The 24,703-nt window shown below is 43.7% G+C and overlaps 1 protein-coding gene across 1 annotated transcript in view; it reads right to left on the minus strand.

The window, feature by feature from the left end:
• LOC115079628 (dedicator of cytokinesis protein 2-like) overlaps positions 1–24,703 on the minus strand; it is a 991,955-nt gene that overhangs the window by 34,967 nt on the left and 932,285 nt on the right. Inside the window, 1 exon segment of the mRNA XM_029583335.1 lies at positions 13,486–13,603. Within this exon segment, the coding sequence (XP_029439195.1) occupies positions 13,486–13,603 (118 nt within the window).

Here is a 24,703-nt window from a genome sequence, read left to right on the forward strand (position 1 = left end):
CTACCTCATCTTGAGTATTGTGTGCAATTCTGGTCACTGCATCTAAAAAAAATAGAATTAGAAAAGATACAGAGCAGGGTGACTTAAATGAGAAAAGGGATGGGACAATTCCCCTATGAGGAAAGGCTAGAGGTTAGGACATTTCAGCCTGGAGAAAAAATGGTTGAGGGTAGATAATTTAGATGTCTAGAAAATGATGAGTGGAGTGGAACAAGTAAACATGTATCAGTTGTTTACTTTTTCAAAAAGTACAAAGACTAGGGGACATATAATGAAGTTACTAAATTGTATACTTCAAACTAATAAGAGAAAATATTTTTTTTTTACTCACCTCATAATTAAGCTCTGGAATTCATTTCCATGCTGCTTATCCTTGGGATATCATGCTGCTTATCCTTGGGATAAGCAGCATGATATCAATCTAGTCTTTGGTGCTTGTGACCTGGATTGGCCACTGTTCTAAACAGGATACTAGGCTTAATGGACCTTTGATCTGACCCAGTATGGCAAATCTTATATTCTTATGTTCTAACCATTTCCCTGAGCTTATCTCTAAAGAAGTTTTCTCTTGTGCACAGTACATCTGCCAGCTTATCATATATGTCTTTACATAGACTACTGGCTCTTAACCAAGCCATCTGATGATCTCAGATGGAAACTGCCACAGATCTGGCTGAAGAATCAAACAATTCATATACCGAGTGAAGGAGATGGTGCTCACACTCCACTGCATCCCGAAGACCCTGTGGATATGCCAAATGGTCTCCTCCCTGTCTCAAGGAGAGGTTTCATCTTCTGGATGCAATCATGTAAGTACTACACCATATAAACCTGATGGGCTACTATTTGGGCATTGAGAATCAAACTCTGGAAAACCCTTTTCCTCAAGTTGTCTAATAGTCTAGAGTATTTGCTTGGTAGGATGTTGGAGAAAATCCTTGTCTTCTTTTCCCTCTTCAGTTTTGAGTCCAATACGACCAATTAATATGGTAGCTGTACCATGCCAAATCTCAGGGTTTGCTGGACTCTATACTTAAGGTCCAACTTTCTAGCTATCAGGATTGCTGCAGGTTCCCCTGGATTTTCCTGGATCCAGAGAAGTTTTTAAACCTCAAGTGGGGATGGTGTTCTTGACCTCATAAACAGACTCCCAGGGCCTTCCCCAATTTATCCAAGAATGTGGAATAGGCGAGGCCTTCTGGTGGCAGCACTCGAGCATCTCCATCAGTCCTTCTTCTGATTCCAGGGGTGAGGGACCACCAACTCAGGAACCCAGTGGTAACCCAGGCAGTCAGGTAGGAGTCCTTGATTGTCTTGAAGGGAAACATTCCTTGGAAATTTCCTCAGACTGGTTGGACTCTGTTATGGCTCCGGTCAAGGTGGAGCATAGGAGACACCATCCTCGGACTGCAGGGCAAAGCTTGGGCTGGTCTTCCACCTAACCTGTCCCTTCCCTCAGAGGTTGAGCCTAGGGATTTGGGGAACCAGTAGGTCTCTGCAGTGGTGGATCATCATAGTGAGTCTGGCACAAGGCTTGGATGGGATGAAAGGCTGGAGCAAAGCTAGGTAAGAACAGAGTGCAGATAAAGCTTAGGCTTGGACAGGAATAGCATGCAGGTAAGGCTGGAACTGAGGCTTGGACAGAAACAGCATGCAGGTAAGGCTGGGACTGAGGCTTGGACAAGAGCATCGTGTTGGTAAGGTTAGGACTGAGGCTTAGGCAGGAACAGTGTGCAGGTAAGACTGAAATTGACATTGGACAGGAACAGACTAAGGCAGGACAAGACAAGGACAAGACAGAACATGGAACATACAGGCCTGAAGTCAGCGATACAGGAAGCCCGTAGAGGCTAGACAAGGTAAGGCCCTGAGGGGGGCAAGAAAGGAGTGGCTTAGATAGGCCAAGAGAGCAAGGCAAGGTCTAGGTAGGCCAGAGAGCAAGGCAAAGAGCAAGAAGGCCTTAGGCCACAAGGCAAGGTGCAGAAAGGCCCTTAGCCCACAAGGCAAGGCTAGGAGCAAGAAGGCTGGATAGCCACAAGGCAAGACAAGGATAGGCCTGGGAAGGCTGCAAAGAGTGGCTAGGGCAGGGAGCCAAGAGCGACTCGATGTTAAAGCATCTTGGAGTCTGGGTGAGGTGCAGGCAGGGAGGAGGAGCTTGGCAAGGCAGATGGGCAAGCTCATTGAGAGCTCCTGGAGGCCAGGATGCTGTACCCAGAAAACAGCAAGGAAGTTGATCTATCAAAGCCGAAAGAAGGAGATAGATCTAAGGTCCTTCAGAATTATTATTATAAATATTGGTTGCTCAATAAAAGCCCTTTTCAGAAAGACCTCAAAAACTTCGTTGTCTTTAAAGAATGGTTCTGATGGTAATAGTTCATTGAGATGCCCATCGTTAAAGCTGAGGACGTCCTTCCACGGACAGAAGGACATCTTCCTTAAAAGGGATGGACCCAGAAAACAGCAAGGAAATTGATCTATCAAAGCAATGAGGTAACTGAAAGAAGGAGATAGATCTAAGGTCCTTCAGAAAATCTTTATTATTATAAATACCGGTTGCTCAATAAAAGGATGCTGTAGCACAGGCTGAGCTCGATCAGTCATGAGGAGCTGATGGGAACAGCACGAGATGGAGTTTTGAGGAAACTTTTGCTGGTGGGGAGGCGTCACTGTCAGGGTACGATGAAGCTGTGTAGCAGGTGAAATCGTACCAGACTCCACAATGAAAGAATGATGGGGACTAGATTTCACCCTTGACATCTCTTATCGCACTTCCCTTGGTGTGGAGTTGAGAGGAACCACTTGGGAAAACAAATCTGACTCCCTAGACAGGAGAGGTTGAAGAGTTGGTTCCTTATCTCTTTCTGCCAGTGAGGCAAAGAAAATCTTCACCAACTTTGATACCTGGTCTATGGGCTATTGTGTCTTGACCAGGAGTTGAGAAGGAACTTCTTTTTCTGAAATCAGTATAGGTTCATTTTGCAGAGAAACCTATCCTGCACTCCAGAGGGGTAACTGGATCCTGGATAAACTGGATCGGTGTATGCATGGAAACCAGTGATACCATGGAACAAATGGGATCTGGAGTCTAGGCAAAAACCCTGCTCCAGAACCTGCAAGAGATACAGTCCTGGAAATGGGAGGAGACAAGTGGAGAGAATCTCCTTCAGGGCCTACTGATCTCTGTGAGTGCATTGATGGAGCCTGTGAGCGATGCTTAGACTTGATGAACAGCTGCATCAGCTGCACCGAAGGCCACTGCATCAATTATGTCAAGGGTCCCTGTGCTGAGGCCTAATGCATACACTGTGCCGAAAGCCAATACATCAATGGCGCTGGAAGCATTTTCAGTGCCAATGGTACTGGGGCTTGATACATTAATGGAGCCATAGTGCGTCAGGGTGGACCCAAACCTCTTATGGATAGCTCTAACTATGCCGCTGAATCAGATACATTGTATTTCTTTTTGTGGGCTGAGCACTGTGGGCCCATTTAGGGTTCATTGACTACTGAGTCTGATGCTTCCACCATTTGCACAAACCTGATGAGCTGGTAAACTCAAAGGCCTGCACCAAAGGAGGGGGAGCCTTGCTTGAGGAGCTCTTGCTCAACTTGGCATTGGGGGACCTTGAGGAGGGTTCACTCTGGGAAGGGGATCGACTGTGGCTGTTTACTGAACTATATAACTCCTCTGTCTTCCAAGCTCTGAATTTATGAGTCTGCAGCAGCATCCGGCCACAATGGTAACATGTAAGAACATAAGACTTGCTATACTGGGTCAGACCAAGGGTCCATCAAGCCCAATATCCTGTTCCAAAAATGGCCAATCCAGGTTACAAGTACCTGGCAGGATCCCAAGAATAAGCAGTGGATACCTTAATAATGGTTTATGGATTTTTTTCCCAGGAACTTGTCCAAACCATTTTTAAATGCAGCTCCTCTAATAGCTTTCACCACATCCTCTGGCAACAAATTCCAGAGCTTCGGTATGTGTTGAGTAACAAAATATTTTCTCTTATTAGTTTTAAATATATTACCTAGTAATTTCATTGTGTCCCCCCTAGTCTTTATACTTTTTGAAAGAGAAAATAACTGATTAAAGTTTACACGTTCCATTTCACTCATTATTTTATAAACCTCTATCATATCTCCCCTCGGCTGTCTTTACTCTAAGCTGAAGAGGCCTAACCTCTTTATCCTTTCCTCATATGCAAATCGTTCCATCCCCTTTTTCATTTTGGTTGCTCTTCTCTGTACCTTTTTTAATTCTTCTATATCTTTTTGAGATGTGGTGACCAGAACTGCATACAACTCACAAGATGACATTGCACCATGGAGCAATACAGAGGCATTTTGAAATTCTCTGCTTTGTCTATTCCTTTCCCAATAATCCCTAGAATTCTATTCGCTTTCTTGGCTGCTGCTGCCCACTGAGCCGAAGATTTCAACATATTATCAATGATAACGCCTAGATCCTTTCCCTGAATGGTAACTCCTAATGTGGAACTTTGCATTGTGTAGCTATCATTTGGGTTACTCTTCCTTAAGTGCATCACTTTGCACTGGTCCAGATGAAATTTCATTTGCCATTTGGATGCCTAGTCTTCCAGTTTTACAAGGTCCTCTTGCAATTTCTCACAATCCTCTTGTGATTTAACAACTTTGAATAATTTGATCACCACACATGTTCTTCACATTTACAATATACATTGAATCAGAGGTCCTAGGCAATTTTAATGCCATACTAGTTTTTTATTTTATTTTATACAATCTGTTTATACAATCCGTTTATAACAATATTTTAAACAAGTGATCTATTATGCACATGGACCACTCCACCCTATGTCACCTATACAAATTATATTCTATTACCTAAAATGTTGTCTCATATAAACCAATCATGCTTTACCCTCCAATCATTACAATCATACCTTTCACACATCCCTCACATAAAACCAATTCACACTATAAATTTCTTTTGCAAAAGTGCAGTAATAACTATCTCAATATACCCTTAATTAATTAATGACACAATCTTTCTTAAACATATACTGTTATTTTTACACAATGTTTTTTTTATCATATTCTAGGTAAAACAAATATACTTAAAGCTGTTAATATTATATTATGTTATTCTCATATAATCATGTCATCCATTTTAAGCACAAGATATTATATTGTACTGTCCTCATATAATCCTGTTGTCTTTGACCAACGAGAGCCTCATTTCACCCTGATTCTCAGTGCTTCCTCAAGGACAGCAATCTTTTAAATTTTCAAACAAATCTCAGTTTGTTGCCTTATTTTCCTAATTTACGGCCACCCCCACAGTCGGCCGAGAAGCGACCCGCACTCCCCGCTGAGACCAGACCCCGCCGACCGGACCTACCTCCACAGCAGGCCCAGTCCATCTCGTCGCCACACCAGGCCTCACCCGCAACCAGCCCCCGGCCCAGCTGGAGGAAAGCCCATCCGCTGCTGATCCCGCCCCCCCCCCCCCCCCCGACACACTGTAGGCGGCGCCGAGGGACCAGGATAAAAGGAAAGGGAGCATGCCTCTGGCGCCGCGCGCCTAAGGAGCATGACAAAGGGGCATGCCCCTTGGCGCGCCCATAGCACGTCTCCCTGAAAGCAAAATCCAGAATTCTGATCTAAACCGATCAACCCCAAACCTCTCTCTCTGAAATACTGCTGCAAACATCACATTACACCAGAATCTCTATCTCCCACTCAATCCATAATTGCAAAACAACTCTTCAAACCAGTGACACTAAAGAAAAAGTTCCTCCATCCCAAATCCCATACAAAGATGGCCATATCATCGTACATGATCCCTCATGAGAGACACCGAAATCTGATAAATATCCTACTAGATAAATCACTAAAACATGATCTTCATTACATTCTTCCTTATAAACACTCAATCACTAACCAAAAAATTCATGCTTATTTCAGATATTATACAAGAAACCCCCCCCCCCCCCGACTTCTTAGCCATAACTGAAACATGGCTCAAACACAGATCACATAATCACAAACCAATTAAACACAGATTACGACCTATTCTCAATCCCTCGTAAATCCCGCAAAGGAGACGGATTACTATTAATAATAAAAAAGCAGTTTGCAATGAAGCCAATCCTACACTCACTTCCGAAACAATAGGAAGCTACCATCTTCGACTCAGAAAACCTCCAAATTTGCATTGTATACTGCCCCCCAAACTGCTTGACATCGACCTATCCCCTCTCCTCAAATTCTTCTTAACAAACATCAGCCTGAAGAAACCAACAGTCATTCTCGGAGATTTCAACCTCCACCCTGACGTCACCCCGCATGCCCAAACCTGCCAAACCCTGCTTGACGCGCTATCATCCCTACAACTCACCCAATAGGTGACAAATCCAACACACAAAGCAGGTCACACCCTGGACCTAATATTCACCAATGAATTCATATCAAATACATCAATAACCTACACTCCAGTCCCATGGTCCGATCACTACCTCCTTCACTGCAAATCTCAAGCAAACTTCACCAACACCAGCAAGACAACCAAACCATACTCCTTTATCTACAGACCTCCCTTTCAACCGGACATCCTTCAACAAGAATGGAAAACACCTATCAAATTTAGACCTATCCAACATAAACAGTGCCACCCAATCCTGGCACCAACTCACAATGGAAACTTCCAACAAAATAAACCCGGAAAGAACAAAACAAAAGAGAAAAAACAAACCCCTGGTTCAACCCCCAACTGAGAAACACCAAATCCACACTAAGGAAAAAAGAAAAAGAATGGCGAAAAAACAAATGCTCACTAACATTGGAAAGATACGAAACACAACTAGCGATTTATAAAAAAATGATTAATAAGACCAAACGAGACTACTACAGCAAAAAAAATCAAGAACTCCCCTAACAACGCTAAATCACTCTTCAACATAGTTAATAGGGATGTGAATCGTGTGCCCGATCGTCTTAACGATCAAAATAGTCTGGCAGCAGAAAATCGTGTTTGGCACGATTTTTTTAGTTAAAAAATCGTTTTTTCCGATTAGTGCGCACTAACCGGGAGTTAGTGTGCACTAACCATTGTTAGTGCGCACTAACAGAAAATGATACAATTTGACACTTTTCAGGTCAGTTAAGGTCAGTTTAGGAATGAATATGTATTCCTATTGACTGCCCTCTTATTTATTCATGTTACCAAGGTTCCCACTGACAATATATGGGGGATGGGAAATGGAAACAGTTGGTAGCTTGACAAAAAAAGTAATGTGATCAGTCAATGTGACTAGAACTTGTACCCTAGCCCTGATACCGGGAGTGTTGTGATCTTCCTGCATGCAGTGCCCTAATCCCTGATACTGGGAGTGTTGTGATCTTCCTGCATGCAGTGCCCTAATCCCTGATACCGGGAGTGTTGTGATCTTCCTGCACACAGTGCCCTATCCCTGATACCAGGGGTGTTGTGATCTTCCTGCACGCAGTGCCCTATCCCTGATACCGGGGGTGTTGTGATCTTCCTGCACACAGTGCCCTAACCCTGATACCGGGGGTGTTGTGATCTTCCTGCATACAGTGCCCTAACCAAGATACCGGGAGTGTTGTGATCTTCCTGCATGCAGTGCCCTATCCCTGATACCGGGAGTGTTGTGATCTTCCTGCACTGAGCAGGGATACGGCACTGCATGCAGGAAGATCACAACACTCCCGGTATCAGGGTTAGGGCACTGTGTGCAGGAAGATCACAACACCCCCGGTATCAGGGATAGGGCACTGCGTGCAGGGCGATCACAACACTCCCAGTATCAGGGATAGGGCACTGTGTGCAGAAAGATCACAACACTCCCAGTATCAGGGATATGGCACTGTGTGCAGGAAGATCACAACACCCCTGGTATTAGGGATAGGGCACTGCGTGCAGGAAGATCACAACACCCCTGGTATCAGGGATAGGGCACTGCGTGCAGGAAGATCACAACACTCCCAGTATCAGGGATACGGCACTGCGTGCAGGAAGATCACAAGGGCACAAGTTCTAGTCACATTGACTGATCACATTACTTTTTTTGTCAAGCTACCAACTGTTTCCATTTCCCATCCCCCCAACCATCACCTCAGTGTGAACCTTGGTAACATCAATAAATAAGAGGGCAGCCAGCCAATAGGAATACAAATTCATTCCTTAACTGACCTGAAAAGTGTCAATTTGTATCATTTTCTGTTAGTGCGCACTAACAATGGTTAGTGCGCACTAACTCCCGTTAGTGCGCACTAACCCGATTAACGATTTTTTAACGATAAATCATTAGAATTTCTATTGTATTGTGTTCTTTAACGATTTAAGACGATTTTAAAATTATCGGACGATAATTTTAATCGTTGAAAAACGATTCACATCCCTAATAGTTAATAACCTGATATCAAGCAACAACTGCCCAATACCCCAATCCAAAAACCTTAGCCAAGATCTCGCTCTGTTCTTCAAAAACAAAATCTGCAAAATTACAAGAAACCACATCAAAACCACAATCACCGATGGACTACCTACCCTCAAAAACACTCCAACATGGTCCACCTTCGAACCCATCTCAACTATCGAGACAGAAAAACTTCTCAGAAACTTAAACCCAGCTCGACACAATACCAATTCAAGCTCTAAAGGAAATTGCACATATTATTGCCCCACCCATCTCTGCAATTATAAACAAATCACTCGAGGAAGGAGATCTCCCCGATAAACTAAAAGTTGCAACAATTAAACCCATACTAAAGAAAAAACATCTCAGTCCAGACGATCTAAACAATTACCGACCAATTTCAAACTTGCCGCTCCTTGCCAAAATGACTGAGAAAGCCGCACCCAAACAGCTCAACGAACACCTCAAAACCAACAACATCCTACACCCCACCCAACATGGCTTCAGAAAAAACCAGAGCACAGAAACCTTACTACTCAACTTATCTAATACAATAATAAGAGGTTTCGACAACGGCCAAAAATTCATCCTCATCCTACTCGACCTCTCCGCCGCATTTGACACGGTTGACCACAAAAACCTAATCCACAGTCTAGCCAACATCGGACTATCAGGCAAAACTCTTGAGTGGTTCATATCCTTCCTTAAAAATAGATACTTCAAAGTAAATATTAACAACCTCTACTCAGATCCCATACCCCTTGAAACTGGAGTACCCCAAGGATCAGCGTTGTCAGCCACCTTTTTCAATATATACCTAACACCCCTCTGCAAACTTCTCAGAAGCCTCGACATATCATACTACATGTATACTGACGACATCCAAGTAATCATACCCGTAACTAACACCATCGAAAACGCACTGAAAACCGCAGCTACATACCTCGATACAATAAGAAATATGCTAAACTACCTGAAGCTATGTCTTAACATGGAAAAAACCAAGTGTATGCTACTCGAGAAAAAACAATCCGGAATCAACATGAAACACACAATACAAATCGACAATACACATATCAAACTTAATGACAACGTGAAAGACCTTGGAATATGGTTAGACCCTGAGTTGAACCTCAAAAAACACATCGCAATGAAAATCAAATAAGCCTTCAACAAGCTAGTAATACTCATAGAAACATAGAAACATAGAAATGACGGCAGAAGAAGACCAACCGGTCCATCCAGTCTGCCCAGCAAGCTTCACACATTTGTTCTCATACTTAACTGTTTCTCTTGGCTCTTAGTAACCTTATGTTCTAATTCCCTTTTCACCCCCACCATTAATGTAGAGAGCAGTGCTGGAGCTGCTTCCAAGTGAAATATTAAGTTTGATTAGTTGGGTAAGCGGCAGCATAGCTCTCTGCCATGAAGCAGAGGGCAATGCTGGAAATGTGTGAAGTATCAGTTTTTCTTTTCCCCTGTCATTGAAGCAAGGAGTCATGCCGGACATGCACCGAAAGTGAAGAATGCCTTGAAAGTCACATTAACTATCATCAAATATTGAAAAGCCTAATAATTGGTAATACCTATAAGCCCATGAACCCATCCCTGTTTTTTTTTTCTTTTTTTCTTTTCTTTTTTTAATTGGGAGATGGATGCCCTTCATCCTTCTACTCTGTGAAGGTGGACACCTACCACCGGCCACTGGCATCCCGCTCCGTTAATGCCTCTGTGGCTACTGCCGCTCCATGCAGTGTTTTACTACCTGCTCTTTATATGCGTCCTCTAGAACTGATGGATCCCATCCCTGGGTTTTTTTATTATTTATTTAATTGGGAGATGACAGCCCTCCATCCTTCCGCTCCATGAAGGTGGACACCTACCACTGGCCACTGGCATCCCGCTCCGTGAATGCCTCTGTGGCTACTGCCGCTCTGTGCAGTATTTTACTACCTGCTCTTTATATGGACACCTACCACTGGCCACTGGCATCCCGCTCCGTGAATGCCTCTGTGGCTACTGCCGCTCTGTGCAGTATTTTACTACCTGCTCTTTATATGTGTCCTCTAGGCCTGATGGATCCCATCCCTGTTTTGTTTTTTGTTTTTGTTTTTTATTTAATTGGGAGATGACAGCCCTACATCCTTCCGCTCCATGAAGGTGGACACCTACCACTGGCCACTGGCATCCCGCTCCGTGAATGCCTCTGTGGCTACTGCCGCTCCGTGCAGTATTTTACTACCTGCTCTTTATATGCGTCCTCTGGACCTGATGGATCCACTCAAACACCTAAAACCCCTACTGTACCACCCCGAATTCAGAACCATTCTTCAATCACTCATATTCACCAGCTTTGACTATTGCAACTCTTTTGATAGGATTACCCAAATCTACAATTCGACCACTCCAACTACTACAGAACACTGCAGCCAGAATCCTCACAGGACACAAAAGATCTGACCACATCACCCCAATCCTTAAATTGATTACCTGTGATTAGGAGAGTCGAATATAAAACTCTAACCATAATACACAGCACAATTCACAATATGGAAAACACAGGCTTAAATAACATCATTCAGACACATGTCTCTCAACGCAACACAAGAACAACAAACAAATTAAAACTGGTCATCCCAACAATTTCAACTGCCAAACATACTACCGTCAGAAACAGAGCCATCTCCATCACCGGCCCCCACCTCTGGAACTCACTACCGGATCATCTAAGATTACAGAACAACATCAAAACTTTTAAAAAAGAACTTAAGACCTAGCTATTCAGACAAACCTTCAAAGACGAGATCGGTTAATATACCTGAGCCAATCAACACCCCATAACCTTACGGATATTAAACCTTCCACACATATCTCCAAAACATACCTTTTCGGTCATCTAAACCATACAGATATAAATCCAATCTACCCCTAAAAAATCTGCTAATCCGATATCATGCAAATCCACTGTCCCGAACAATACCATATCCCATAAGTACCCTAATCGATAAACCACCAGTTATCTCGCTCTATTATTATATTACGTTATACTATTATACCTGTTATTTCCCTTTATATCCTACTTGTTGGGATAAATATTATCTCGTCTTATATAATGCCTAATTCTGCCAGTTTACCGTTATGTTGTAATATGGTTTCTACACATGTATTTTGTTGTTACAAATGTAAACTGGAGTGAAGGCCTCTAGCTAAACTTTGGTATATAAAAATGAATAAATAAATAAATATTTGTAGAGCCTAACGCATATATGTATTCACAAATAGTGGTCCAATGTGTCGTGTTGTTATCATTTCATTATCAGATTAACAGCATCCCTCTGAAATTTTCTATACTTAACGCCTTCACTCCAGGCTGTCTAGGTTCCTCTCTTGGTTCCTGTACTTAACGCCTCACAATGTTCTTCCCTTCATTCAAGAATTGCGCCATTAGTAACACTAAACGCCGCTTCAGTACTCCTTACTAGCACGAGATTCAAACATGATTTTTCAGCTCTATGCCATCTTGAAGGGCCGCAACCCTTTTTTGCATCTGCTTAGGGGGGAGGGGTCCATGTGCATAATAGATCACTTGTTTAAAATATTGCTATAAACGGATTGTATAAACAGATTGTATAAAATAAAAAAAAACTAGTATGGCATTAAAATTGCCTAGGACCTCTGATTCAATGTATATTGTTTACTGAGTTTTCAGAGGATATGCAGGTTTATGTTTACCTTATGAGGTTACTTCACATTTCCAAGGCATTTATAAATATATTAAAAAGCTGTGGTTCCAGAACAAATCTCTGAGCACTCCATTATTCATCTTTCTCCATTGGGAAAATTTATCATTTAGCCCTATTCTCTATTTTCTTTTAACCAGTTAGCAATGCATAATAGGACACTGTCCCCTATCCCATGACATTTTAATTTCCTAAGAAGTCTCTCATGAAGGACTTTGTCAAATACTTTCTGGAAATCCAGATACACTATATCAACTGGCTCACCTTTATCCATATATTTATTTATGCCTTCAAAAAATTTAGCAAATTGGAGATTCAAGACTTCCCTTGCCTAAATCCATATTGGTTTTGTCCCATTAAACTATGCCTATCCATATATTCAGACATTTTTTTCTTTATGATAATTTCTACCATTTTGCCTGGCATGGATGTCTGATTCATTGGTCTGTAGTTTTCTGGATCACCCCTTGATCCCTTTTTAAAAATTGGCATTTTATTGGTAACCCTGCAGTCTTCAGATACCACAGATGATCTTAATGATAGCTTTCTAATTTCTAATAGCAGATCCGCAATTTCATTTCTCAGTTCTTTCAGCACTCTGGAATGTATACCTTCTGGCCCAGGAGATTTGTTATCTTTAGTTTTTCAGTCTGCCCTAGTACATCTTCAAGGTTCAATGATGTCCTGGTCATCCATGATAGACATCTTTCATCCATGATAGCCACTGAGAACGGCCTTCTTAGAGCCAAACATGATTTCTTTTCTTCATTTTGTTTTTGTTTTGGAGCATTTAAAAGTACTGTTGAGGAGCTGCTGAGGCAGTGAGGCAACACCAACTATGTGTTGAGAAGCCAAACTTAGAAGGAAATTACAAATTAGAAAAAACTAAGAGAGAAAATCCTAGGACAAAAAAAAAACAACTGATAGGGGATCATGAGGCAGCGCCCTCATGGAAACTCCCAATCATTCTCAGTAGAATAAAAGTTCTATGGCAGGAATGGCCAACTCTGGTCCTTGAGAGCCACAAACAGGCCAGGTTTTCGGATATCCATAATGAATATGCATGAGATATATTTACATACAATGGGGGCAGTGCATGAAAGCTATCTCTTGCATATTCATTTTGGATATCTGAAAACCTGGCCTGTATGTGACTCTCGAGGATTGGAGTTGGCGACCTCTGCTCTATGGGCTAAGAGAGAAGGGTCCATTTGGTGCGTTCGGATGATGTCACCCATGTTTCATAGTTAATTCTGTCCTGCTTGTCAGCAGATTTAAGTTTGATCTTGGCAGCCCGTACAGTGCAGAGCAGCAGTTACCTGAGATGGTGGGCATGGAGCGACTGGCCAGGCTCATCTGCTTAAGAAGCGCTTTGGGTGCTGTTGCCACATGCTCGGAAAGGTTGGTGTCACTCATGAATTCATGTTTCCTGGACAGCTGCAATTTGAATAGTTTACAATCAAAAATTGGGTCAGCTCTAAAGAACGAGACATGACAGAGTGATGCCAAGAACTTTTCCCCTATCTACTCTGAATTTAAAGAGTTTTATGAGATACAAGGTGTGCAATGGAGACACGGAGAGGTCAGAATCAAGTTCTAGGCTCCTGTAAAGGATAGAAGCACTTTCATATACTCATCCCAGCAATGTAAGAGTACTCAAGAGAACTTATATGCTACGAAACCCACACTAAGCACATGCAGGATTCATGCTGACCTGGTCGTGCATTAACTTCTGTTCAGTGAGGCATCAGACAATCAGCAATCTATGAAAACATGCATACTGCACATAAAGCAGGGAAGGGTAGGGGGCATGGCAGCACAGGTGGGCAGAAAGCTAACTTTCTGTAATGCTTTCTCATTAATGTGAAACCCTGTGGGTGTTGAGAACAGTGTGAGATACAATGAGACAGGAGAGAGGAAGTCTGAGGATGAGTGAGAGAAAATGCAGATAAACAGGGAGAAGAGAGAAAGAAGAAAAAGAGAAAGAGAGAAAGAGAAAGGGATATGAGTCAGGTAGGAGAGAAAGAGACAGGAAAGACTGAAAGGAAGTGAAAGGAGAGACAAAGAAAGTAGGATGAGAGCAGAGGAAAGGTGAAAAGCAGAGGAAATGGGATCAGAGAGGCAAAACTAAACTGGAAACTTCAAGAAGCTAGACTCTGTATGTAGTGCAGTGAAATAGAAATACCTTTTCTCAAAACACAAAGAGGCCAATACAAAGGCATTTAGCTGGATAACTCAAAGCAACGAGGGATATCCTGGGAGCTAGTCACTTCTTCTCAGCTCCTGGCCATTGTTAGAGATATGGGGGGTTCCACGGTGGGGTAAGAGGGTTTGAGGTGGATTAAAGTGTAAATTCTATTTCAGGAAGGCGAGAGGGTGGGTGTTCGGGCTTATAGGCCTGCTATGTTTAGGTGACATTTTGAGGAATGGAAAGGGGGGGATTCAACCACCAGGGGCTTTATCTATTTTACTAGATTGGAGAGGAGGGGGAAAATGAGCCAGGATGCTGGCACCACAGCTTTTTTATTTTTTTTTTTTACAGCATTGGCACTTATCTGTCTATATCCTTTGACTATAGCTAGTTAAGGGTAAAGTCATCCAGGTACTCATCCCAGATAACTTCATTTGGGGATATTCAGCAAGATGTTTATCCCGCTGAATATCCCTTATAACATATCCAGATAACTTTATTTATTTATTTATTTTTTAATTTTTATATACCGAGGTTCTTATAGAGACTATAAATCACTCCGGTTTACATATAACTTTATCCAGATAAGTTATCCGTTTTAGGAGTGTTTGAATATTGGCCTCAAAGAACATAAGAACATAAGAAAATGCCATACTGGGTCAGACCAAGGGTCCATCAAGCCCAGCATCCTGTTTCCAACAGTGGCCAATTCAGGCCATAAGAACCTGGCAAGTACCCAAAAACTAAGTCTATTCCATGTAACCATTGCTAATGGCAGTGGCTATTCTCTAAGTGAACTTAATAGCAGGTAATGGACTTCTCCTCCAAGAACCTATCCAATCCTTTTTTAAACACAGCTATACTAACTGCACTGACCACATCCTCTGGTAACAAATTCCAGAGTTTAATTGTGCGTTGAGTAAAAAAGAACTTTCTCTGATTAGTTTTAAATGTGCCCCATGTTAACTTCATGGAGTGCCCCCTAGTCTTTCTACTATCCAAAAGAGTAAATAACCGATTCACATCTACCCGTTCTAGACCTCTCATGATTTTACACACCTCTATCATATCCCCCCTCAGTCGTCTCTTCTCCAAGCTGAAAAGACACAGAGATGTACATTTCTCAAAGCTGATAGAGAAAATCAAAGACTTCTCAGAAATGAATGCCTGTATATTGTCCTTTTATGATTTGTGGATGTTTTTGTATAATTTGCATTGAACAATTAATTGAACACTGCAGAAAACAAGATATATATGTATTTATTTATTTATTTATTTATTTATTTATTTTTTATATACCGATCTTCCTGCATTAAATACAAATCAAACCGGTTTACAAAGAATTGTAAGTCAGTGTTTCTCAACATTTTCTAACCCATGAGATACCTACATTAATAAAACTGTTGTGTGGCACATCATCCTCTGTGGGACAGGGAGTCTGAACATGGAAAGGACTGATGAGTTCAAAAGAAGAGCTAGGGAAGTACCGAAAGCCTCACCAGTCTTGCTTTTAAAAGTTGGGAATGATAAGGATTAGATGACTATCTTGCAATACACACTGGAGAGCAAACCCGAGGGCAGGACAACTACCTTTAAATCTTATTCCTGCCTCTCCCAAACTGGTTTTTTTCTGGTCTGTCTGTTTTCTCTACATTCTCCATGGAGCAAGGACTGCCTTTGTGCTGCATAAACTGTGTAATGCTATATAGATGTGAGACTGAAAGAGAATTTTGAAAACATTTTGGTAATTTAATTCATTTCTTACTTAATTTAACATGAATTGCAATAAGCAAGTTATAAATCAATCCGAAAATAAAAACAACAAAATATATCTCAAATAATATAAAAGCCACCATTGTTCCTGATCCTGCCTTGGTTCCTCTGCCTTGTCCAGCTTGCCTTGACTCTTGCACTCTGCCTTATCTCCTCAGGCTTGCCTTACCTCATCCTGCCTTGTCCAGTTTCTCCAGCTTATCCTGTCTTCAGTCTGACCTCTGCTACAGACCTGGACCACTGTACTGCCTGCTGCCTGCCACTGGCCTTAGTTAGCTACAGATTTTGCCTACATCTTGCTTGCTGCCTACCTCAACCTCTGCTTCATTACTGATTATTCTCTGACAGATGCTTGTCCTGACCTTGGCCCACCCCCAGACTTTTATCCTATATGCCAGGTGGGACACTTGCCTAAGTCCTACCAACCCCTGGAGCCCAAAATCTCAACACGCAGGATACGGGGCTGGTATAAGTGAAGCTTCAGTCTTGTTCCAGCCCAGGGAGTGTTCACCAGCTGTCAGCGTGGACCTACTAAGTTGTGTCAACCAAACTACAGCACAAGGATCAATTATTCTTACAAGTTTGCTGAGGCCATGGACCTGGTGGACTCATCTGTGCTCCAAGCCATATCCAGCAACAACAGGATATATTAAATCAAATGACTAGTCTACTTGAAAGGTTAGCAGTATGGATGGATGCGGTGCAAATCCCGCTATCATCATCAGCTCTGGTTCCACTTCCTGTGACCCAGCCTCCAGCTGGGCCTACTCAACCCTTGCCTCAACTCCACCTCCCCGATACATTGGGGACCCCCAAGGAGTGCAGGAGCTTTATAAACCAATATAAAATGTATTTCGAGCTTCAGGCAACTCTTTTCTGCTCTGATTGTACAAAGGTAATATACATGCTGTCTCTCTTTTGTGGCTCCGCACTTGCTTGGGCTACATCACTGTGGGAGCGAGAAGATCCGCACCTTCAAAATTTAGATATATTCCTAAAGCAGCTTTGGTAGGTGTTTGATGAACCAGGCTGTACTACATTTGTCACTACTGAACTTCTGAAGAGCCATCAAGGGACTTGCTCTGTAGGTGAATATGCAGTGCAGTTCCGAATCCTGGCCTCAGAGCATGATATCCTGTCTACATTAGAAGGCTTGATTGACCTAGTCATCAGAGTGGATCCTAGGTTTCAGGAAGGTACAGAGGAAAACAGAGTTTCCCATTGGCCCATTTGTCTGACTCCTCAATTCCAGCATTTCTTGGCATCCTCGTCTAATCCAGTGTAGACCACCCCAGCACAGGAACCTATGCAACTGGGTCGCTCCAAGATTACCAAGGAGGAAAAGCATAGATGAAGACAATTAAATCTCTGACTATATTGTACCGGTCAGGGGCACTTCGCCAACTGCTGAACTGAGGGCTAGTTGGAGAGGCAAACCTAGGTCGTCCTTCACTCTCCACAATTAGTGGTTCCTGACTGCATCAGCATCAGGGAGACCACAAAGAGGCTTTCCTTGACCAGGGCAGGAAGAAACTTTATTGAAGAGGCATTAGTTCGGCACCATCTCATCTGTTTATGGAGATCCTCTGCCTGGTTGTATAACATTGGTCACTGCTCCCCATTTAATGCAGACAGGCCTTCTCCATAATGAATGTCTCAGCTTCAGTGTGCTGCCTAAGGCAGTCAATTCTGTTGTTATCAGACGGCCCTGTTCCGCCTTCACCAGCTGGTCATACACTGGAACATACTGCAAATGTTACGCTTCACCTTCTTAGACGGACCTCAGCGCTCAGTTCTCTGTCACTGGCGGCAGTCGACCGCCGGCTCCGACCTTGGGCCCTGCCAGTGTCCCTGGTCCTGCCGTGCTGCCCAGAATCTCCAGCCAGGATTCTTCTTCTCAGCAGGCCTCTCCGCTTGCTCCACAGAGAGACGCCGCTGCCAGCGCCGCGCCCCCTCCTAAGCGCGCGCACGTGCAAAACTGATACTTTTAAAGGGCCCGTGGCAGGAACCTGCCCGAGGACCTGGATGCTGACATCACCACTATCAGCGTACTTAAGCTCGGGCAGCGCTCCTAAGTGTTGCCTTTGCAACAGGTCTCCTTGGTTTGCCTGTCCCTGGTTTCCAAGTGCTCGTTGCCTCTCCGTGTTCCTGATCATGTTCCTGTGTCTTTGGTTCCTGGTTCCTGTGTTTGTTTTGTCTTCGTGTTCTGATTGACTTCCTGGTGCTGATCTTTGCTATGTTTGACTTCGTCTGTTTCTCCAAGCCTGACCATTGCTTTGCCTAACCACGCTTGCCTTCTCATTGCCTTGACCATTGCTACGCCTGACCACGCTTGTCTTCTCTGTGCTTTGACTACTGCTTCGTCATACCACGCCTGTCTTCTTCTTGCACTGACCACTGCTATGTCTGACCACACCTGCCTTTTCCGTGCCTTGACCACTGCTACGTCTGACCACGCCTGTCTTCTCAGCGCCCTGACTATTGCTACGGATAACCTTGATATAGACTCTTTCTTGTCCAGAGTTCTACGTTGTTTGCCACAGCTTCCATTGGCTGCCAACCTCCATCTGAGCTCGACAGTGACGCCGCTGCCTCTATCCTTTGGACGTGGACTCTCTAGGCTTTGGCCTTTCTTTGCTCAAGCACATCCAGTCACTCCTTGTTCCTCGGTGCTTGGGTTCCAGTTCCGCAACCCGTCTCGGATAGACTTACGCGACCTGCTGGCTGCTGTCTCTGGGCTGAAACAGTCATCTTCGTTCTCCTATCTCGAGGCCCGCCTAAGTCCTGCCAGCCCCGGCACCCAAAGGCTCAACCCCAGAGGAACTTGGGCTGGTATAGGTGAAACTCCAGTGGCCTCTAGCTTCAGCCCACTCCACCTGCTGGCGGTGGGGATCCGTAGGCCCTTGCCTGCGAGTTGCGTCAACCCCACCTCAGCCCAAGAATCCACCTCCAGCGCATCAGCAAATTGCCCAATAATGCCCTACTTAAGAATATAAGAAGTTGCCATTCTGGGTCAAATCAGGGTCCATGAAGCCCAGCATCCTTGCAACAGTGGTCCATCCGGGTTAGAAGTACCTGGCAAATACCCAAACATTAAACAGATCCCATGCTACTAAAGCCGGTAATGAGAAGTGGCTATTCCCTAAGTCAAATTGGTTAATCACAGTTTATGGACTTCTCCTCCTGGAACTTATCCAAACCTTATTTAAACCCAGCTGCACTAACTGCCTTAACCACATCCTCTAGTAATAAATTCCAGAACTTAATTGTACGATGAATGAAAAAGAATTTACTCTGATTAGTTTTAATTGTGTTACTTGCTAACTTCATGGAGTGCCTCCTAGTCCTTGTATTATCTGAAAGTGTAGATAACAGATTCGCATTTACTCGTTCAAGTCCTTTTATGATCTTATAGATTTCTATCAAATCCCCCCTCAGCCATCTCTTTTCCAATCCTTTCCTCATAAGGGAGCCATTCCATCCCCATGCCCTTCTCTGTACCTTCTCCAGTGCAATTATATCTTTTCTGAGATGTGGCGACCAGAATTGCACACAGTACTCAAGGTGCAGTCTTACCATGGAGCAATACAGAGGCATTATGACATTCTCCATTTTATTCACCATTCTGTTCCTAGTAATTCCTAATATCTGTTTGCTTTTCTGATTGCCACAGCACACTGAGCTGACAATTTTAATGTATTATCCACTATGATACCTAGATCTTTTTCCTGGGTGGTAGCTCCTAATATGGAACCTAATATTACAGCATAGGTTATTTTTCCCTATATGCAACACCTTGCACCTGTCCACATTAAATTTCATCTGCCATTTGGAGGCTCAATCTACTAGTATCACAAGGTCCTCCTGCAATTTATTACATTCCACTTGTGATTTAACTACTCTGAATAATTTTGTGTCATCTGCAAATTTGATCACTTCACTTGTACCCTTTTCAGATCATTCAGAAATAATTTAAAAACACAGGTTCAAGTGCAGATCCCTGAGGCCCTCCACTGTTTATGTTTTTCCACTGAGAAAACTGACCATTTAATCTTACTCTCTGTTTCCTGTCTTTTAACCAGTTTGCAATCCATAAAAGGACATTGCCTCCTATCCCATGACTTTTCAAACGCGTTCTGAAAATTCAAGTATTCTACATCTATCGGTTCAACTTTATCCACATGTTTATTTTAAACAAAATCCATTCCGGAGTAACTGCTTGGCTCCTTCCCTACCATCAATTTGCAATAATCGACCATCGTCACTGTAGCTTGGGCTACGGTGTCTAGCTTAACAAGCTTGCCACCCCAGTATGTGGACTTCTCAGACATCTTCAGTAGATAGCAAGTCGATAGAGCTCTCAGGCTCAACCTTGGGCGCTGTTACAGCAATTGCCAGCCTTCAAGAAACCCTGCACCCACTTGGCCACTGACTTTATCACTGACCTTCTCTCAAATGGCCACTATATGAGTTGTGGTGGATCACTTTGTTCCACTTCCTGGCTTACTGCCTGTCCCTGAATTGGCTTACCTCTTTGTGCAACATATCTTCATAAGAACATAAGAAATTGCCATGCTGGGTCAGTCCAAGGGTCCATCAAGCTCAGCATCCTGCTTCCAACAGAGGCCAAAACAGGTCACAAGAACTTGGCAAGTACCCAAACACTAAGAAGATCCCATGCTACTGAAGCCAGTAATAGCAGAGGCCATTACCTAAGTCAACTTGATTAATAGCAGTTAATGGACTTCTACTCCAAGAACGTATCCAAACCTTTTTTAAACCCAGTTACACTAACTGCACTAACCACATCCTCAGGCAACAAATTCCAGAGTTTAACTATGAATTAAAAATAATTTTCTCCGATTAGTCTTAAATGTGCTACTTGCTAACTTCATGGAGTGCCCCTAGTCCTTCAATTATCTGAAAGTGTAAATAACTGATTCACATCTACTTGTTCAAGACCTCTCATTATTTTAAAGATCTCTATCGTATCCCCCCTCAGCCTTCTCTTCTCCAAGGTGAACAGCCCTAACCTCTTCAGCCTTTCTTCATAGGGGAGTTGTTCCATCCCCTTTATCATTTTGGTCGCCCTTCTCTGTACCTTCTCCATTGCAACTATATTTTTTTGAGATGCGGCAACCAGAATTGTACACAGTATTCAAGGTGAGGTCTCATCATAGAGTGATACAGAGGCACTATGATATTTTCCATTTGTTAACCATTCCCTTCTTAATAATTCTATTTGCTTTTTTGATTGCTGAAGCACATGAGCCGACAATTTCAAAGTATTATCCTAGATCTTTTTCCAGGGTGGTAGCTCCTAATATAGAACCTAACATCGTATAACTACAGCAAGCGTTATTTTTTCCTATATGCAACACCCTACACTTGTCCATATTAAATTTCATCTACATTTGGATACCCAATCTTCCAGTCTCGCAAGATCCTCCTGCCATGAATCACAATCCGCTTGTGATTTAACTACTCTGAATAATTTTGTATCTGCAAATTTGATAACCTCACTCGTCATATTCCTTTCCAGATCATTTATATATATATTGAAAAGCCCCGGTCCAAGTACAGATCCCTGAGGCATTCCACTGTTTACCCTTTTGCATTGAAAAAATGGGCCATTTAATCCTGTTTCCTGTCTTTTAACCAGTTTATAATCCAGGAAAGGACATTGCCTCCTATCCCAAAGTCCCTCTCATGAGGGACTTTGTCAAATGCCTTCTGAAAATCCAAATACACTACATCTACTGGTTCACCTTTATCCACGTTTATTAACCCCTTCAAAAATTGAAGAAGATTTGTGAGGCAAGAACGTGTTTCATTAAACCATGTCTTTCTATATGCTCTGTGATTTTGGACTTTAGAATAGTTTCCACTATTTTTCCCAGCACTGAAGTCAGGCTCAGGAGTCTAGTTTCTCGGATCGCCCCTGGAGCCCTTTTTAAATATTGGTGTTACATTAACCACCCTCCCGTCTTCAGGTTCAATGGATGATTTTAATGATAGGTTACAAATGTTAACTAATAGAGCTGAAATTTCATTTTTGAGTTCCTTCAGAACCCTAGGATGCATACCATCTGGTCCAGGTGATTTGCTACTCTTTAGTTTGTCAATCTGGCCTACTACATCTTCCAGGTTCACAGTGATTTGGTTCAGTTCATCTGACTCACCACCCTTGAAAACCATCTCTGGAACTGGTATCTCTACATCCTCATTTCCACATACTTCCTGTTCACATCCTCTCAGATCGGGGTATTCAGTTCACTGCCCAGGTCTGGAAAGGTCTTTGTAAGAAATTTGTCATCACCCTGGACTTCACTTCGGCATATCATCCGCACAGCAATGGGAAAACCGAAAGCGTCAATCAAATCATTAAAAGTTTGCTAAGGGCATACGTCAATGAGCGTCAAGACGATTGAGCTTTTCTCCTCCCATGGGTGTAGTTCTGCCACAACAACCATGTGGGGAGTTCTAGGAGATCTTCCCCCTTCCAGATAGTCTTTGGTTGCCATCCTCAAGTACCACTTTCAGTACCTCTATCTGTTTCCTGCCCAGCGGCTAATACTATGAGTTGCAATCTTAAGAATTTATGGTGCAGAACACATCAACTGATAACCGCAGCTGCCAGTTGGTTTAAAACCAAGCTGATAAGAGATGCCGATTGGCACCACAATTTAAGCTGGGAGAACTGGTGTGGCTAAGAACCAGAAATTTGCATTTCAAGATGCCCTCAAGCCAGTTTGCCCCTAGGTAGGTAGGATCAGTTGCTTATCAGCTAAAGCTTTCCCCCATGCTGAAAATCCATAAAGTATTTCACGTATCTCTTTTTAAATCTTGATTTTATCATGATCTTCACACCATCCAGATCAGACACTGAATTTGAAATCCAGGAAATTCTAGACTATAGGAGGCTTTGTAATCAACTGGAATACCTCATTCCTTGGAAGAAGTTTGGTCCTGAGGAGAATTCGTGGGAACCTGCATCCAATCTTTTAAGCCCACCAGATGGTAAAGGACTTCCATCGACAGTTCCTCAAAAAACCCAAGCCTAGAAGCCTTAGGAGGGAGCTCAAAAGGGGGAGTACTTTAATTTTGCCAATTGCGGGGTTGTCCTGCTACCAGCAGTACTCACCCCAGGATGCTGGGGTACAAGAGAACCATTCAGCAATGCATACTAATCAGTTCAGTTCTCTCATGGACTATGAATCCAAACACCACATCACCATTATTGAACACTTCTCTAAATAAAGGGGCGGATTTTAAAAGGAGCGCGAATAGCCTACTTTTGTTTGCGCTCCAGGCGCAAACAAAAGTACGCTGGATTTTAGTAGATACGCGCGGAGCCGCGCGTATCTGCTAAAAACCTGGATCGGCGCGCGCAAGGCTATGGATTTTGTATAGCCGGCACGCACCGAGCCGCGCAGCCTACCCCCGTTCCCTCCAAGGCCGCTCCGAAATCGGAGCGGCCTCGGAGGGAACTTTCCTTTGCCCTCCCTTCACCTTCCCCTCCCTTCCCCTACCTAACCCACCCGCCCGGCCCTGTCTAAGCCCCCCCCCTTACCTTTGTCGGGGGATTTACGCCTCCCTCCGGGAGGCGTAAATCCCCGCGCGTCAGCGGGCCTCCTGCGCGCCGGGACGCGACCTGGGGGCAGGTCCGGAGGGCGCGGCCACGCCCCCGGGCCGCCCCGGGCCGTAGCCACGCCCCCGGGCCTGCCCCCGGAACGCTCCCGACACGCCCCGAAAACGCCGTGCGGTTCGGGCCCGCCCCTTGACACGCCCCCGACACGCCCCCTCCGAAAACCCCGGGACTTACGCGAGCCCCGGGGCTCTGCGCGCGCCGGTAGGCCTATGTAAAATAGGCTTACCGGCGCGCAGGGCCCTGCTCGCCTAAATCCGCCCGGTTTTGGGCGGATTTAGGCAGGCAGGGCTCTGAAAATCCGCCCCAAAGTGTTCTTAACTATCTTTCTTAAGTGTATATAGTCTAAAGTAGTCCTAACATCTAATGACAAGCAGTTCCAAACATAAGGAGCCACAAATTTGAAAGAATGCTGCCTAATGAATGCCAAATGTGCTTCCTTTAGTGCTGGTTCCATCAGAAAAGGTCCCTGCGATGATTGTAAGTTCATCTGGACACATACCATCCTAGTTTCTTTCAGGCCGATACAGTACTGTGCGCTCCGATGGAGCGCACTGTTAACCTGCTCTTGGACACGCGTTTTCCCTTACCCCTTATTCAGTAAGGGGAGGAAAACGCGCGTCCAACCAGCGGCACCTAATAGCGCCCTCAACATGCAAATGCATGTTGATGGCCCTATTAGGTATGCACGCGGGATACAGAAAGTAAAATGTGCAGCCAAGCCGCACATTTTACTTTCAGAAATTAGCGCCGACCCAAAGGTCGGCGCTAATTTCTTCCGGCACCAGGAAAGTGCACAGAAAAGCAGTTACTGCTTTTCTGTGCACCCTCCGACTTAATATCATAGCGATATTAAGTCGGAGGTCCCGAAAGGTAAAAAAAAGTAAAAAAAAAAGAAAATTTGAATTCGGCTCGCGGCTGTCGG

Source organism: Rhinatrema bivittatum, chromosome 18 (genome assembly GCF_901001135.1).
Source record: "Rhinatrema bivittatum chromosome 18, aRhiBiv1.1, whole genome shotgun sequence".
NCBI lineage: Eukaryota > Metazoa > Chordata > Amphibia > Gymnophiona > Rhinatrematidae > Rhinatrema > Rhinatrema bivittatum.